The sequence below is a fragment of the Chelmon rostratus genome, chromosome 18, assembly GCF_017976325.1.
Source record: "Chelmon rostratus isolate fCheRos1 chromosome 18, fCheRos1.pri, whole genome shotgun sequence".
NCBI classification, from domain to species: Eukaryota; Metazoa; Chordata; class Actinopteri; order Chaetodontiformes; family Chaetodontidae; genus Chelmon; species Chelmon rostratus.
In genome coordinates this window covers 17469751-17486753 of record NC_055675.1, presented here as the reverse complement: position 1 = coordinate 17486753, position 17003 = coordinate 17469751, and the positions used below count along the sequence as shown (strand labels likewise).

Sequence of the window (17003 nt, the reverse complement as noted above, 5' to 3'; positions counted from 1 at the left end):
ACAGACCATGGAGGAGATGCTGAAGGCCGACGGGCCCGACTGGCAGAAGGTTCTGGGTTACGTCGAAAGCATTTTCCGCCACTTTGAGATGTGAAGTCGTCTCCTCTCGTCCTGCGACCAGAGCGCCAAAGGGCTGAAACACTGTTCACCACAAGAGGGAGTTCTATCTACAACAAACTGGTCCGTGAGGCAATATTCTGTTCAATGTATCAGTACTATTCTGTCACACACAAACAACTTTTTGCCGACGCCCGGATGGAGGAAACCAAACCTTGGAGTATTTTTATTTTTCTATCATCTGTTCAGATCCAAATAGCTGCTGGGTGATGATGCACAAGACACACAAAGATTTGTCAGAGTCCAGAATATTAACACCTGCTCGACAACTACTTTCACATGTTACCGGGTGCTGGGTGCACTGGTTTTGCACTGTTTGCCTTTTTTTAAAAAAAAATTAGCACTTTATGATTAAGCTTGTGTTGTATTTTTAAGTGGATGATTTCAGAATCTGGAGCACTTTAGTGTTATTTATTTGGACTAGTAGCTATTTTTATCATGAATCTCCCCTGCCATGATACAGCATCAGCACGTCTGCATGCACCCAAACCTAAAACCCACAAAACAAAGAAAGGGGACAGACGCGGACCCACATTTGACATGCTGGGATAGTGATGTTTTAATCTAAACACTACAGTCTGTCCAAGGGACGTCGCCTTTGGGGATATGTATATATGTAAATGTGTGTAAGTGCTTCAGTATTTTTAAAAACATGGTAAACATATGAAGATGTTGTTGCCAAAGCCTTATTGCAATAATAAAGTTATGTATATGGACATTTTTGTTTTTTTCTCCCCACATTCTCTCCATTAATAGCACACGGATTCACAGAAAACCTTTTAATATGTAACAAAAGTGACATCTGACAGTATATAAAAATGGTTTAAAATGAGAAAAAAAAGATGGCATTAAAGGAAATGTTTAAGGTTCAATAATGTAAGAAAATGGTCAAAGTGTAACATGTCACAAATAAATACTGATACATTTAAAAAGCAATAATTTAACACGTTTTTGCAAGGATGCTTTAAATGCGACCATAATGTAGGTTAAGTATGAATTTGTCTTTGATGGAACGTATTAGTGTATCAAGCTTGAAACTATCATTTTTCCATTATTTCTCAAGAAAGAAAAGTAGGTGATCGACAAGATATTGGAATTACAGTATGTCCATGCTGATCCAAAGCATTAGATGAAAGCAACCTTGCTGTTGACCAATGAATATAAATATGGAAATCCTATGAAGCTGGAATGGCGCCTCCTATAGGTGGTGTTGACAGCGGTGGCAGGAGGAGAGACTTAAGTTTAACTGACATGGCTGCAATTTCAGGGTCCTGGGTTTCATACATCTTCACCAATCTGGCAAATTTTAGGACACCTGAAAGTGAAGAAGAGCCAAGATCAATGGGACAAAATGCGTGATCTACCCTGAAGGACACAGATAAAGACCATGTGGGTGGACGACAGTACTGTGAGGCGGACTTTAGTCAATTTCAGATGATAGTATCATTTAAAGAAAAAAAATGATGTGTTTATTTTGCTCAGAAAGAAACTCAGCAGGAAATTGTGTCATTTAACTGTATTGCAAAATTTAAGACCAAAAAACACATTTATATACATATTATTCTTATAGTCAAATACCTGATGGCGTTCAGTTTTATATCGTGAAAATGTTACATCAATATGTGGTCAAACTCCATGATCCACCATGATGAATTCTGGTCTAAAGTATTCCTATAAGTTCAATCTTGTGGTGCCCCTGTAGATTATTATATTGCTCTAGCTCAGAATGTACAAATGGTCTGTTATCTATATTATTGGTGCCAGAGTATATCTGACATTCTCAGCAGCAGAATACAGGAAGCCGTCAACTACACTCATATGTACTTTAGGGCATTTTCTAGCCCTAAACCTGCTCTTTGCTTACCCTCTCCTTCGTTGTTGAAGCCGTAAGCTTTGATAACCTCTTGCTGAATCTGGGTGGCCACGGGGAGCACAAGCTGCAGCATCTTGCCCATGTCGTTGCAGGCACTTTCTCGAGCCTCCTCCATCCTCGCAGCATTTTCTGGTACAGAGAAGGCCTGGATCACCTCACTCAGTACCACTGTGAAAGATACGAAACATCAGGAGTTTCTCAACATATCTAACTGCAGCGTAAGTATATGTTGTTTTTAATATAGCATGTAAAGACAGGGTCTTGAAAATAAATTCAACATACTCTTCATTATAGTACATGATATGGCCCGAGCAAGTACAGACAGACAAAGACACTAATAATGAACCTAAATGGAAGTTTTCAGCTTGTGTCTGAACACTGTTGTGACAGATATCAGATCAGCAGTTTGGCATGCTGAAAATGTTTGTCCAGTATGTATTCAGCAATAATGTTGTGGGACACCAAAGAAAGACCAGGAGAGGCAGAATGTACATATCTCAGCTTGCAACCGGTTGTTCTCACCTCTGGTCTGCTCAACAGTGAGGGTGGGCTGCTGTGCTGGAGCTGAGGCCATGTCTGCAGAGGAAACAGAACAACCTGTGATCAGGTATTCACAGAGGACGACACGACCAGGAAGGACAGAAGCTGGATGGCTGAAAGTAATCTTAGCTGTGGAGTTGAAGCGAATAGTCAATCGACAGAATATTTTATGTAGTCATTTGTGTAAATGTACATATATATAGTCAGTTTTTATTTTGTATTTCTCTGTTTCCCCTGGAAATAGAGAAATCCCTAATTGTAAACGGCATATCTGTGTGTCTAGGACTGTCTGGAGACGCTGTTTTCGGCTTTGAGAAGGGGTTTAGCCTGATTTCTCCAGAAATTTGACCATATAACAATACATGTCTAATCTTACGGTAGATTTATAAAAACCCTGTTAGGCAGTGTGGTTTGAGGCAGGGTTATGGTTAGCTGGACGTCTGAGACATCGGCCGTTTTCTTTCTTTCTATCGATAACTTAGACGTAACGTAAGCTAACGTTAGCTTAGGAGAACGTTACCAACAGCGACAACAGCTAAAACATATGTTGCGAAAACATTAACCGCTGAATATTAAAGTATAAAGGTTTGGAAACTCACCACTGATGAAAACAACCAAGCTTGGAGCAGATCAGCGAAAAAGTGCCACAAATCGACATATTTTACGACAATTGAAAGAGTTTTACGACACTACTTCCTTCAGACAAACGAGGATGTAAAAGGTAAACAAACGACTTACTATGGCTTGCTAGCAACATAGTGAAACCTCTCCAAAATGTACTTAAAGTGCAAATTAAAGTGAAAGACAGTTAATATAATTGCACTGGACATTGTGTGAAGCTTTACTGAAGCAAAGCGGCCATCAAGAAGTTTCTCATGAGTTGTACTTTTAGCTGTTGTGCCACGTAAACCTTACAACGTTACTGTAAAGGAGGTGGTTGATGCAGCGATGGAGCAGAAGCTCGCAGAGTTCAGAGCCAGAAGACGGGCTGAAAATGTCGTTAAAAAAACTGTAGCGGACACAACTCCTCAGACTGAAACAACACCAACAACTGACACTCAGCAGACAGAAGATAGCAGAGAGTCACCTCAGAGCTCCCCAGACAAGGTGAGATATGATGAATATGAACACCTGCCAATCATTATTGCACAGACGTCAAAGTGACATCTTCAGGTCGTTTGTTTTGTCTGATCTACCCTTTAAAAAACCCAGAAATATTAAATCTACATTAATATAACACTCAAAAAATCCTCACATATAAGAGGCCGTGAAAGCCATTTTTGCTTGATTAATAGCTGAAACGATTAATTAACTATTGATTTGATGGTCAGTAACTGTTATTAATAACATTCACAGGCAGAACGGAGACTGATGAGTTTGTTTTCTTGATTTGGAAAAAGAAATAAAAAAAACACAAAGTAAATGACTAATACATCAAGATGATTACATTATCAAATTGATCGACATTAGCAAAAAACTGTTTCAGTTTTTTAGTTAGTCTAATGCAGGTCAATAAGAAATATAAGACTTCCATGAAATCCACAGATACAATCTTTAAATGCTAGTTTATATCAGTATTAACTAAACTGAAAATAAATATACACATAAATGTAATCAATAATCAATCACTTCACTCCATAGTACTCCTGGACATACTGAACTGTTGCGTCTTCTCTGCAGGACCGTAGTGACTGGCTGCTGGACAGCGCTCTGGGAAGGTGGCTGGCTTCGAGACAGTTTGTCTTCTCAAACCTTATTCTACTTAAAGTGCTACTGTGGCTGGTGCTGCTTGGTCTCTTTGTTGAACTGGAGTTCGGCCTGCCTTTCTTTGTCATCTCCCTCTTCTACTGGCTCTATGAAGGACTCCGTAGCCCAGCTCCCCGTGAGCCTGGAGAGCTGAGTGCTTATTCTGTCTTCAACCCAGACTGTCAGCCTCTGCTGGGCTCTCTCACTGCAGAGCAGCTTGAAGGAGAGATGGGTTACAGACCTCTGGCTAACAGATGAAATGCTTGTGATTTGCACATTTATATTGAAATTTTCAGGAATATTTAAGGACTTACAATCGTAATTTCAATTTATTATTTCTGTACAAAAAATTAAGTTGAGATTGGTCTACTAATCTTCACTGCCACTTAGTGCACAATATAATAGATGACATGTTCTTAATTATGATTAGAAAATCTTTCTTTCTTTTCTTTTTTGAGCCTTAACCTCAATTTCCTGTATTGATTAACATGGGTTTGATTGAAAAATGTGGGAATGATATTGAGGAGTGATATTTGAATAAACAAAAGGATAAGATGCTTTTTATTTACATGAAAACAAAGTTTACTGTCAACGAACGGCTTCCTAAGTTTAATAAAGAATTTGTAAGCATCAAGCAGTAATGCTTCTTGCCTCTAGGCAAGGTGTTTCAGGAAAATAAGTTATGTCTAATTGAAGAAATGTTAATGTAAATGTATGTAAATAATATTATGTAAATAAATGGGACTGGATTAATAAAAGTAAGGCTCATTGAACACAATGTCAGGCAAGCATATCTAGAATCTTTGGAGTCATCTGTCATTTTTTTCCCCACAAATGAAACCGGCGGGTGCTTGGACCCGTCATATGACTTTTACACAGACAGCATTTTTTTCGCAGCCCAGAGGCGTAACTGCCATATACTTCCGCATTTGCTTAAACGCCGTTACCTGAGTCACAAGCCGGTTTGATCGTTTCTGTGTTTAATTTGGACCATAAAAAGGCTTGACAGGCCAGTTTTGAAAAGCACTACTACGGCATATTTAAGACGGTGCTAACCTCCTGTTTATGTGAGTTAAAGCTCTCATTTGTCAGCAGTTGTTACTCAATGACATGACAAGCTTTCTTGCTAGCTACGCTAGCGCACTATTAATCTTTTGGGTTGCCAGGTAACTATCTTAACAGTCCTTTTGGGTCAAAGATCTTGACGCATTTCCTTTATCTCCTAAATTCAAGTTGTCGACCCTGTGAGAACTGCTTGGTAGCTACTTCTCTGTGTCCAAGTCAGTAAGTATTCACCCCACATCACCATTATTAGTGGTTATTTACTTGATATTCTTGAATGAATGTGTCTGATTTAGCTAGCTATCAAGAGTAACATTTTAGCTAGTTAGCTGATATAGCACATGTTTGCTGCGTGTTCTGTTCACAAGCTCTTTTAGTAACCTGTCTAAACAATTGCTGTAAAAATAAATACAAAAATAAAAGCTGCAACAGGTAGTGTATGAAAGCAGAAAGAGATGTAACACTAGACTGAGAGAAGCAGATAACTTAGAAAAGGATTTTTCAGACAAATAGAAGGAGGGGCAGTTTTTAAAAGATGTGCGCACCTCTACTTCATCCTCAACTCCAGAGGCTGTCGTCAGTTTTTGGTCATGATTTTGAATGTGTCCATTAACAAAGATGTTGCTCTGTCTATCAGCAATGTCTGGAAGCCCTGCTGTCGTGATGCGGCTGTTGGCCTCAGCCTACAGTGTGGCTGAAAAGGCTGGGTCCATTGTGAGGAAGGTCCTTCACAGTGGAGAACTTGGCATCGTGGAAAAGGTGGGACAAATCCATTTGTGGCATTTAAATTCCTTTATATGTGCTACTAGCTTGTGGATGCGTTCAGCAGCACATTACTACTGCCTGCTGTGGAGATTTAAGGGAATAGACTTGTTTTAATCTTTTCTGCTTCCTCCATGTACCCCTGCACAGACAGGAGCCAATGATCTGCAGACACTGGCAGACAGACTGGCACAGCAGAGCATTTGCGCATCACTGGCCAAACATTTCCCCAAAATCACCATCATTGGAGAGGAGGTGAGTACATTAGAGACTCTATTTGGTGTCTTGGTAAAATGAGGTCCATGGACACCCACCCATGTAAGATAATTCTAGTGTTAGGCTTAATCAAAGGCGAGTGAAAGACTGGTCATCATGTGTCTCACTTGTTCATTAGGAGCTTCCGGCTGAGCAGATAAAGGAAGATCTCATTGAGAATGGCCACTCACAGGAAATCCTTCAGAAGACATGTCCAGCAGAATATAGTGGGCTAAAAGAGGAGGAGGTAACCTGCCAATCGAATCAAAAATACAATGAATGAATGAATGTTTCCAGTTAGACATAGAAAAAAGTTTCATCGGTGTCTCCTAAGTACAAAGAAAGAGGTGCAGTGCTGTTGTATCAATTAAAAAATGTACTGTGGTGTTGAGCGATCACACTATTTACTCTTACTGTGTGCATATATTTCTTCTGTTTCTTTCTGAATCTCAGATAGTTGTGTGGGTTGATCCCCTCGATGGCACAAAGGAGTACACTGAAGGTAGGCTCTTAAAACATGCAAACTGCCTTGCATATATGTGTGTGAAATTGTGTGCTATGCAAATGCTTTTGCCTTTAATTTAATGCAGGCTGAGGCATTATCCAGTTCTTGGTAAAGAAACTCCCTAAACAAACACTTTTATCATTCAAGAGACTCCACCTGTTTATATTAAAGGCATTAAAGAACACATTCATTAGCTTCCATATTCTGGATTTGCAGCATGTTGCAACTCTGTACCTTGACCTTGCTTGGTAATCTTTTATTTTCAAAGTCAACAGCAGTTTATGATGTAACTACTCTATAGTTATATTTGTCTCTCTACCAAGTGAATTGGTAAGGTACTGGGTGAAGTGTCGTTGCTATGGTAACAGTTTCAGATTTACTGGGGATGTCGATACTGACATTATCAAGCCGGTATCAGACAGATGTGATTAAATACAGTTAACTCATTATTGTCATTATAAAAGTTCGATGTTGTTTGTTCCTAAAAAACAGTTTGACAGGCAGCTGCTGAACGGGCAGACACAAGCATTTTCTGTGGCCATATATTAACAGGTTTTGCTATTGCATAATCTTTAAAAACAGATATGTGCATATGAATGCACAATCTGTAGGCAAGGGACAAGTTTTTGGTATCGCAAACGTTCTGGTTTCCATTTGTAGTCTACACAGTATTGACCAATCACGTTGAGCGGGCTTTGGTTGCATGCAGGTGAACAGTCCACATGGGGAGCAAAAGAGGCAAAATGCACTGGCTGAAATGTAATCTCATAACCCATCGACTATTGTATTGATTATTTCACTTTTTGTATATTGATTATTTCACTACCTGGCAGCGAATATAAGTACTGCTGCTGCTGAAATCCTTGTTTTGATTTTTGTCAGTTCTTTCTTATTTGCTTGTAAAATGCGCTCTGTAGACCACTTCTTTCTGTCTCTGAACTCTCAGAGCTTCACTATCACTTTTTTCTTTTTCTTCCTTGTGTATCCCTGCTTCTGCTGTCTGCCCGTCTCTCCCTCTCTGCTGACCCAGCGTCGAGGTGTGTCCATCACCCGAATGAGGCCCAGATATCACACAAAGGGTCGCACATCTCTCAGCCTCACAGCACAGCTCTCTGTATGGGAAGGCAGGAAACTGAGAGAAAGATTAAATCCTTAATAATTTACTGTCCTTTACTTTCTGTGCAGCATGTAGTTACCATAATGACACTTGCATGTAACTGGTCACATCAGAAATACAAACTGCAGTAAAACTGATGGCCTTAAGTGGCCTCTAGCTAACATCCTGCTGTTTTCTCATTTAAGGGCTCCTGGATAATGTGACGGTGCTTATCGGTATTGCATGCAGAGGCAGAGCTATTGCAGGTGTCATCAACCAGCCTTTCTACAACTACCAGGTACAGACCAAACTAAATGATCTTGTCTCCTAAAAGCCATCACTCTGGTTAATTCAAAGTGTCCCCATGTCAGCTTGGACCAGGCGCAGATTTAGGAAGAACCATGTGGGGAATGCTGGGATTGGGCGCTTTTGGGTTTAAGCTGCAGGAAGTTCCAGGTGATAGACGTATCATCACCACCACACGTTCCCATAGCAACAAGGTGGTAATGGACTGTGTAGAGGCCATGGAGCCGCATGAAGTTGTACGAGTGGGTGGCGCTGGAAACAAGGTGAGATGGATTGAGAGTTAACAACACCCTGAGCTTGTTAAAATGTAATCTCCACAACCCCAAACTGAACAGGGAGTCCACCTGTGGGCTTGAAACCTGGACTGCATGAGAGGAAATGAATGAACTAAAAGGCTGCCAGTGAATCAGCAAGAGCCTGTTAATGTGTAAAGAGGGTTTATTTTATTGGATCATCTCTTTGCAGATAATCCAGCTTGTTGAAGGAAGGGCTTCTGCTTATGTCTTTGCCAGTCCAGGGTGCAAGAAGTGGGACACTTGCGCTCCTGAAGCCATTCTGCATGCTGTTGGAGGTAAAAAAAACAGTTTAAATACAAAAGTGTGTGTGTACAAACTATAAAGTACTGTACTTTTAAAATGTTAAATTTACATTTTCCAATATGTTTGCTAGTCTTTGAATCATTGTCTAAAATGTTTTTTTTAATTTCTATTCTATTCTTTTTCTTGTGCAGGTAAACTGACTGACATACATGGCAATGCATACCGCTACGATGCTAATGTAAAGCACATGAATTCTGCTGGCGTTCTTGCTACACTACGCAACCACGAGTACTACGTCAGCAATGTACCACAGTCGGTGCTGCAAGCCCTCAAATCAGATTGAGGTCTGTCTTCATCAGAAGTCACACTCATGTCGATCAGTGGTTCGGAGATTCAACACTTAAAATCCAAACAGAGGAAAGTTCCTGGACACACATGCAGGAATTTTCCATGTGGGTAAATGTCATAAAATCTATTTTGTATTATTTTTTAAATTTGATCACACTTTAACAACTTAAAAACATACTTTGTTACACTGTGAAACATGTTTATTCCACAAAGTGAACTGCTGTGGGTTTTGTGTCAGTCAGCATCACAACCAGAAAAACAGAGAACAGGCTCAACAGCACTTCCATTTATTTCACTCGTTTGAAACAAACTCGTACAAATCTCAAAACGTCTTAACATACTGTTTCCAACTTGATGACCAATAGATTTACAAGGCAAAAGGCAAGATTTAAATAAATAAAAATACATTGGTTAAATGTTCATTAGTGAGTTGGAAATGACTGACTTCATTCAATAACCACTAAGTGGGAACAACAACCAAAATGCCATCACCTTAACTGGATGAGTTTGATCTCTTCACAATGTCATGCAATGACTGGAAGTGCAACGAAGTTCAGTGTGTGAGAGCTTGACATCTACTGAAAAAAATGAATATACTGATAAGTCCTCCTTAAAATCCCATACTGTGCTTTAGTTCCTGTCATGTTCTCTAACACCGCCATATCCGTCTCTACTGTCCTACACACCTGCTGTACTTACCAGACTAAAGGACACAAACTCAAAGTGCTCACTCATGTTTGGTTCCCACATTTTCCACATACACTGAATTTACATCAAAACTGAAAATGAAACATTTACGCTATTGCATTACTCAATGGAAATTCTGCTCTTTAATAAGCACAAATGCTCCTTCAGTGATGTGAGAGATGAAAAAGTTTCAGAGCTTGGTACTGGTTTTGAAAAACAGGCTGGGAACATTGATGGAGAGCATCAGATTTGTATGAATGTCCTAGTAAAGGTACAGCTTAGGTTGACTGTCCTTTTTTAAAGTAGGCTTTAATGACCTTTACAGATGTGTTTGGTAATATTTATTGCACTTATATTATTAAACTCAAGATTTTACTGACACCTCCACAGGGAGGAAAACATTCTTGAGTCTTAGGGAAAGTTATATCAATGTGTAACTTCTTAAAGGAAAAATTTCGCGACAAAGTGCATTTCCCAAAATTTTCAAGAGTTGTGCAGGATCGATGCTTAATGTCTCCCCATGAAATATGAATATACAGCCAGCAGCTGGCAAATTTAGCTTAGCATAAAGACTAGAAACAGATAAGCTAGCTGTGTCTAAAGGTAATAAAATCCACCAACAAGAATTTTTTAAACTTGTTAGTTAACACATTGTGTCTCGTTTGTTTAATCCATACAAAAACAAAGCGTAAAAAAAAAAAGCTTTACGTAGGTTGTCTGCCTGACTGAAACAATCAAACACATAAAACTTTGCAAAATGTAGATTTGTTGTTGTCATGCTTGATTGTTGTACAAATTAAACAGACAATATACACTGGATACATTGAACAGAGCCAGGCTAGCTGTTTGCTGTCCCAGTGCTAAGCTATGTTAGCCAGCTGCTGGTGGTAGCTTCATATTCTACAGACATGAGAGCTGTATTGATCTTCTCATCTAACTCTTGACAAAAAAAGCAAATGAGCACATTTCCCAAAATGTCAAACTGTTCCTTTAAGCAGTTTACTACTTCAGCCAATGAAGGGGGAGATGGCAGTAATTAGCTTAACTACATGAACATTAGACAAATCAAGGTCAGACAAGAGAGAGTTGTCTCTGTTGTCTGGGAGAATGTATGGATTTTACAGTGGCTAGGGCAGAACCTGTCTCAATCTCACAAGCGTGCATGCATTCACAAAATCACTATGGACATTGTTAATCTGAAGGCAGAGAAGCATCTTTTCTTAACATCTTGCCCATTCCACAAGAGTTTGGTGTTAATATTGGTGTATGGACTGAGTAGTAGAAGTGAGGGCTGAGTTAATACATACCATGGCATCAAAAGAAATGGAAAAAATACCACATGTTCATAAAAATACCCACAGAACAAGCAAAAAACACTCCTGTAGTTTCTGTTTACACATGAACGAGCTGACTGAGAGAGGGCTGGAGTGTTTGAGGCAGCCTGCAGGGACGTGGGCCAGAGACCAGCCGGGGGAGGAGCAGGAGAGTCAGGGCCAGCTGCTCACCTCTTTTTCGGAGCCTGAGTGGTACGAGGCGGGGTGACAGGGCGCCCTGAATTCACCCCTCCGTACTGGTACTTTGCTTTCTTTTCTGACGGCTTCAGGATCTAATAGAGAGGATGATGGTAGTGATAAATGTGTTACAGCACATGAATCAGGATTCATGTTATGGTATAACAATCACAGAGTTCTCTACCTGAAAGGAGCACATAAGGGACTCGTCCACACTCATCATGCCGCCTGCGTTGTCAAACTCCCCGCAGTAGTTGGGGGCCGAGAACAGCGTCACCAGCTGTCGTTTGGCAAAGAACTCATAGCCATCTTCAACAACCTGTCAGGTGGCAGGATTAGAGCTGGAACAATTAGTTGATCCACAGCAAATTATTTGACACCATTTTTCAAAGTGCCAAAAATTAACCAGATCTAGCTTTGCAAATGTGAATTTTCTTAGTCTTCTATGACAGTATACTGAACATCTTAGAGTTTTGGATGGTTGATCAGAAAAAATGAAATACGTCAACTTGGATGTAGAAAATTTTGATGTACATTTTTCACTACTAATCGATGAAACTATAATCAAAATTGTACAAATCCATAAATAAGTGAATCTTCCTTCATAGGAAGTCAGTGTGTCTTCCTATGCAACTGAACTCAATGAGAATAAAAATGAAAAAAAAAGTTTCTGATTCTATGTTTGAAATGTAATCTCACATTTTAGACGTTCTCTGTGCAGTCCTTGAATTACTAAAATAAGGTTCCAGTTTATCAGTATGCCTTAATAAAGTGAAATATAAGTCTCTCTGGTAATATTTTGAATGTGGCCGTTTATCAAAAAGCAACACAAGTGTTACCTGATGTGCTCGGCAGATGAGGTCCAGGTCGTGACGGTTGAGAAACTTGCTGACCACGTCGGCCCCAAAGGTGAAGGAAACTCCCCGATCATTCTCCCCCCAGCCCTGGACGTCTTTGTCTGGGTCTGACCACAGCAGGTCACACAGCAACCCTAACAAAAGCAAAAAAAAAAAAAAAAAGCATGAGGCATTCACAAACACAAACGTTATCTGAAAAATGATGCAGCATTTCTTCAGGCATCTACAGATCCACAGATTTGTGGTTTCCTAACCGACCCACTAATCCACCTTCAGACACATTCCTCACACAAGTCTAGTCTGTAGTCTCTAAAATGTCAAAACATTGTGAAAATGCTCATCACAACTGCCCATAGCCCAAAGTGACATCTTGAAAACCAATAGTCCAAAACTCAGACACACAAACAGTAAAGTCCAGCAGTCAGTCACAGATTGGAAGTGTATTAAGATGTAATTTTCATTAGTTTTATACTGTAGGTCTTGTGAAGATGAGACTATAGACAAAGCTAATTTAATAAAAATGGTGTCTGAATTTATCAGCTGTATCAGTTTAGGTCTAAAAAAAAAGGACTTTTTGCCAGCATTATTTCTTTAACCCTCCTCCAACACACACACAAATGCTGTAGGACAACAGACCTGTGTCAGGGACATCAGTGGGTCTCATAATGCGTCGAATCTGTTCCATGGACTGTAGGTCAGGTGAGAGCCCTGAGGAACAGATGAGTATGTTATAAGTGACACAAACTAGAATCCTTTGTGAATCACAATGAACATTAAAAAAAGGTGTATTGTTGCAGAATCTGCTGTTTTAAACCCCACACTTTGTTTACAGAAGCACCATCAACATGATGTGTGTGGTACGTTACTGCTTCACAAACCTCCATGGCAGCAGAAAATCTTCTCGTCAATAATAGCAGCAATGGGCAGACAATTAAAACAGTCTGTGAAGGTCTTCCAGAGCTTTATGTTGAACCTGCGCTTGCCTGAGAAAAAAATGAAGACACGTGATTGACAAAGTACAATTGTACATAAGGCTTTTAACTGAATAATATTGGATTTTTTACATTCAGATTTGATGTTTCTGTCATCTAGAGGGCTTTTAATTCCTCTATTCAAACTTGAGAAGCATCTCAGTCAGGAATGAGGACCTTTTTTTGTTTGTGTGTGAAAGTAAGGCTTTTTGCTTTGACAAAGAAATTCAAGGCTGTAAACATAAATCATCAGGTGGCTTGATTCTTAGTTTTATAATTTAGGAAGAATTGTTCATGTTTTTTCCTTGGCTTAATGCAAAACATACATACAACACACACAATAGGCCAACTCCAAGCTCCAGCTTACACTCATCATAGAAGCCGTAAATGCGATTGATGGAGGCACACTCGTGGTTCCCCCTGAGCAAGAAGAAGTTTTCTGGGTATTTGATCTTGTAGGCAAGCAGCAGGCAGATGGTCTCCAGCGACTGCTTCCCTCTGTCCACGTAATCCCCCAGGAACAGGTAGTTGGCCTCTGGAGGGAAGCCTCCATACTCAAATAGCCTCAGCAAGTCTGTGTACTGTCCGTGGATGTCACCTGGAAAGATATGCTCACCTCATTTTTCATTGGTTCACAATTGGCATCACAATCTCAATCAAGGGCAATTAATGAACAGATTATATAAAGTTGGATTAAATGCAAGATATGTTTAAAATTGCTTTACACACACAGGAATATATATTGTATATTAACAAAAAGAAAGGGGTGGCTGTTGATAGGTGCTGTTCTCACCGCAGATTTTGAGTGGAGCCTCCAGTTCTAGCAGGATGGGCTGACTGAGGAAAATCTCTCTGGACTTGATGCAGAGCCCCCGCACCTCAGCCTCTGTCATCTGCACCACCTTCCCTGGACGACATCCTCGCACTGCAAGTACAAAGAGGTCAACAGTCGACGTGGGCCGATCCTTAAACAGGGATGAGTAAGTATTAAACGCCAGACTTTCAGTAACTTATCCCAGTGATCAGGTCTTATATGGATCAAATTCAGTCGAATGATGATGGGCCAAGTACTGTAGCTACATTTTCGTATTATAAGATAAATCAGTACTATTGTACCCATAAAGAAGGTGCATTCAATATATATAATTAACGAGCCTGAGCTATAGCTAAAAGTCAGCAATTTCTGCATTTCAGGCCTGTTTCACACTGATGTTTACACACATACTGTATTTACAAAAATCTCAAAATCTTTCATAGATTTATAAATATTAAAATGCTTTGCAGGTACTCTAAAGAGTGATAGCATGTATCAGTCGTGCACCGGGTTAGCTACCCTTACATCTGCATCACCACATGCCACTAAAGAGAGCTGAGGGGACTTTTGCACATTTGCTTTGCTACTGGCCAGACATGCCATTTACTCCAGTCAGCACGGGTTGTTGTGAACTGGCAAGTAGAGGAATGAACAGCTTGTTGGCTCAGCTGGAGTGTGTGTGAGTGTGTGAGGGCAGTGTGGTGCAAGTAGGACAAACAGTCTAGAGGGCAGCTTCATCCACTGTGTAAAGAACAAACAGCATGCTTGTTTAGTAATTTCTTAGCGTTGGCTGTAAATGCATGTTGGTTGGCGAAGCAGGTTTGTGTTTCTTTACACACGGCAGTGCAGTTTCATCATGGCAGTCCTTTTGCATGTTTATGAGTAGCAAGAAGAAGAAAAACTTGTAATATCAAAGAAGAAAACTAGATACATAGACTAATAACAAAAATAATGAATATAGGTGGAATTAAAACACAATAATATATAAAAAATTAATAAAGAAAAGTAAAAAATGTTAATTAGAAGTGGCTAGGTTATGCAGGCTTTAATGATTTCCTGCGTAAAGGGGGTGTGTCCGGGGAGGTAGCCGACTTGCTAGCTACCTGCGTTGCCAACGGGAACAGTTAACGTTACTTAGCAACCACGGTATTCCGCGGTTATTTCTCGTTCCATTGTACTCCGTGTTTAATGAGAAAACCTTAACCTGACCGCACTCTAATGCCCGGCTACTTTAGCTGTTGTAACGTTAAGTTATAGCACCGGTTAACATGTTAGTTATCTCTCCATCTGGTAGCAGCAAGCTGAATTTTGACGCCACTCTCCCTTTTCACGCTCAGTGCCCCGACTAACATTAGCGAACAATCCAACATTAGCGAATAGGTAGCTACTGGGGGCTGTGACATCATAATAACGCTTACATTACTCCTGGAGCAGAGGGCTTTTAACGTAACGGTTAGCTTACGGCTTGGGGATGAACAACACGGATAGCTAAGGATGCGAGATGCTAAAACGATTCTTGACATGTCGTGAAGTTACTGGTTTCAAACGAGAGCGCACAGTTAGGTCTCTCCAGTGACAAAGAGCGCGGAAAGACAGAATATCACAATGCTACCGTACCTTCCAGTAACCGAGAGATGATGCTGTCAACGTTCAACTCGCTTTCCGCCATGTTTGTGATACTCACACAGGCAGAGCGGCGGGGGAAGTTGGCCCTGAATACTGACTTGTAGGCTCAAACAGGACAAGCCTCCCCAGGCATGTACACAGACCACGCTGTCATGGATCCACCAGTGTTGGAATGTAAATTAAAGTAAATTAGCTTAAGTACTGAACTAAAATTTGAATTATAATTAAAATTTATTCTACTTCACCACATTTCAGAGGAATATCATAGTGCACATCGGCCAACACTCGGCTACACTGACCGGCAGTTATACTTAATACTCACTTTTCTAATTAGGATTTTACATAATGAATAATCATAATTTTAACTTTTTTTTGCAGAATGCGGCGTTCAAAACATTTTTTTAAGTTTTTTGTGGTGCAAACCTTACAGTAAGACAACATGTACATTCAAAAAGACAGTAGTAAAACAAAGATGAAATACCTTAATATACAGAAAAAATAAATCAAATATAGAATTACACAAGAAGATACAGTGAGTAATACCTCAACGCTGTGTTGGAATGTTACATTATAGTCAGGCCTCCATTCAATAGATGTGAATTAAAGGGGTAATGAGTAACAAACTAAAACTTTGGGGGGAAAAGGGATAATTAGTATACAAAATGCAGCCATTTTGCCTTCATTAGATAGCAGCAGTGTTCAAAAATATACAGACAAGCCTCAGCACAAACCATAGGTTAAACAAACCGAAAGAAACCGTGGCAGAGCTTTGTTCAAAGCACATTTTCCTATATCATGTTTGCCATCAAATGAGAGCTGCGTTTTAGACTAAGACTCTGCAGTCATGCTATGTGAGGCTGTACATATGCATGCTAGTGGTTTGTGCTTGTGTTTAACCGGTTTAATGTTTACCATGTTCACAATATTAGTTTAGCTTAAGAAGATGCTAACATTTTCAGTACTGAACACAAAGTGCAGCTGAGGAGAAATTAACATCTTGACCTCATGATGGTGCTAGATGAAACGCACCATCATGATTTATTTTAGTCTGGTGGTGGGCATACCAACTGAACAACTGATATTGTAATTTCTAAAAACAAAACAAAAACAACAAAAATCACCTAGATAATCAGTTTTATTTAAAGTTTATTTGCTGTAGAGATCAGGAAACATCTGATCTGCAGGACTCCTTATTGTCTTAGTGGGTACAACAGTAATCTTTACAAAGTACATCAACTGACTCGAACATCGTTCCGATTTTATTTTCTCAATAAATAAAAACGAGAAATGTACAAAACATCTGGATTCAGTCAATTACATATGGAATATTTCACCATTTCTATGCAGTATAAAAAATCCAAATATTTCACATGTAGCAACATTATATC

General features: G+C 39.7%; 4 protein-coding genes across 5 annotated transcripts; 2 read left to right on the top strand and 2 right to left on the bottom strand.

Moving 5' to 3' along the window:
• Window positions 1-887: 887 nt before the first annotated feature.
• Window positions 888-3174, bottom strand: grcc10 (gene rich cluster, C10 gene). Of its 2 annotated transcripts, none has more exons than XM_041958878.1 (4): window positions 3130-3174; window positions 2513-2566; window positions 1982-2158; window positions 888-1432 (listed from the first exon to the last, which is right to left on the bottom strand). In XM_041958878.1, exons 2-4 carry the CDS (start codon window positions 2562-2564, stop codon window positions 1293-1295), a joined length of 369 nt encoding a protein of 122 aa, XP_041814812.1. In that variant the 5' UTR covers window positions 2565-2566; window positions 3130-3174; the 3' UTR covers window positions 888-1292. The 2 variants fall into 2 exon arrangements, with proteins under 2 accessions (XP_041814812.1, XP_041814811.1); XM_041958877.1 differs by having other exon boundaries at window positions 2513-2659; window positions 3130-3157.
• A 47-nt stretch (window positions 3175-3221) lies between these two features.
• saysd1 (SAYSVFN motif domain containing 1) lies at window positions 3222-5043 on the top strand. Its single transcript, XM_041958876.1, has 2 exons — window positions 3222-3637; window positions 4211-5043. The coding sequence occupies exons 1-2, from the start codon at window positions 3479-3481 to the stop codon at window positions 4532-4534; spliced, it is 483 nt and encodes a 160-aa protein (XP_041814810.1). The 5' UTR covers window positions 3222-3478; the 3' UTR covers window positions 4535-5043.
• Window positions 5044-5204: 161 nt separating this feature from the next.
• On the top strand, window positions 5205-12372 carry bpnt1 (bisphosphate nucleotidase 1). Its single transcript, XM_041958087.1, has 10 exons — window positions 5205-5343; window positions 5510-5560; window positions 5976-6097; window positions 6251-6355; window positions 6495-6602; window positions 6809-6857; window positions 8163-8254; window positions 8328-8525; window positions 8728-8833; window positions 8993-12372. Exons 3-10 carry the CDS (start codon window positions 5978-5980, stop codon window positions 9142-9144), a joined length of 930 nt encoding a protein of 309 aa, XP_041814021.1. The 5' UTR covers window positions 5205-5343; window positions 5510-5560; window positions 5976-5977; the 3' UTR covers window positions 9145-12372.
• Window positions 9414-15681, bottom strand: LOC121621599 (serine/threonine-protein phosphatase PP1-beta catalytic subunit-like). Its single transcript, XM_041958088.1, has 8 exons — window positions 15607-15681; window positions 13969-14100; window positions 13543-13773; window positions 13083-13187; window positions 12841-12912; window positions 12187-12338; window positions 11532-11666; window positions 9414-11442 (listed from the first exon to the last, which is right to left on the bottom strand). The coding sequence occupies exons 1-8, from the start codon at window positions 15656-15658 to the stop codon at window positions 11338-11340; spliced, it is 984 nt and encodes a 327-aa protein (XP_041814022.1). The 5' UTR covers window positions 15659-15681; the 3' UTR covers window positions 9414-11337.
• Between the last annotated feature and the right edge of the window lie 1322 nt (window positions 15682-17003).

What these genes read in the sequence shown, in the direction of transcription:
- grcc10 (XM_041958878.1), bottom strand. Translation starts at nt 2,564, where the DNA reads ATGGCCTCAGCTCCAGCACAGCAGCCCACCCTCACTGTTGAGCAGACC. An exon ending in CACTGTTGAGCAGACCAGAG is followed by an intron (nt 2,159 to 2,512) that starts GTGAGAACAACC and finishes TATCTTTCACAG; the next exon opens with TGGTACTGAGTGAGGTGATC. An exon ending in CTTCAACAACGAAGGAGAGG is followed by an intron (nt 1,433 to 1,981) that starts GTAAGCAAAGAG and finishes CTTCACTTTCAG; the next exon opens with GTGTCCTAAAATTTGCCAGA.
- saysd1 (XM_041958876.1), top strand. Translation starts at nt 3,479, where the DNA reads ATGGAGCAGAAGCTCGCAGAGTTCAGAGCCAGAAGACGGGCTGAAAAT. An exon ending in CTCAGAGCTCCCCAGACAAG is followed by an intron (nt 3,638 to 4,210) that starts GTGAGATATGAT and finishes TCTTCTCTGCAG; the next exon opens with GACCGTAGTGACTGGCTGCT.
- LOC121621599 (XM_041958088.1), bottom strand. Translation starts at nt 15,658, where the DNA reads ATGGCGGAAAGCGAGTTGAACGTTGACAGCATCATCTCTCGGTTACTG. An exon ending in GGCTCCACTCAAAATCTGCG is followed by an intron (nt 13,774 to 13,968) that starts GTGAGAACAGCA and finishes ATATCTTTCCAG; the next exon opens with GTGACATCCACGGACAGTAC. An exon ending in TCATCTGCCGAGCACATCAG is followed by an intron (nt 11,667 to 12,186) that starts GTAACACTTGTG and finishes GCCACCTGACAG; the next exon opens with GTTGTTGAAGATGGCTATGA.
- bpnt1 (XM_041958087.1), top strand. Translation starts at nt 5,978, where the DNA reads ATGTCTGGAAGCCCTGCTGTCGTGATGCGGCTGTTGGCCTCAGCCTAC. An exon ending in AGCCTTTCTACAACTACCAG is followed by an intron (nt 8,255 to 8,327) that starts GTACAGACCAAA and finishes TCCCCATGTCAG; the next exon opens with CTTGGACCAGGCGCAGATTT. An exon ending in TGGGTGGCGCTGGAAACAAG is followed by an intron (nt 8,526 to 8,727) that starts GTGAGATGGATT and finishes ATCTCTTTGCAG; the next exon opens with ATAATCCAGCTTGTTGAAGG.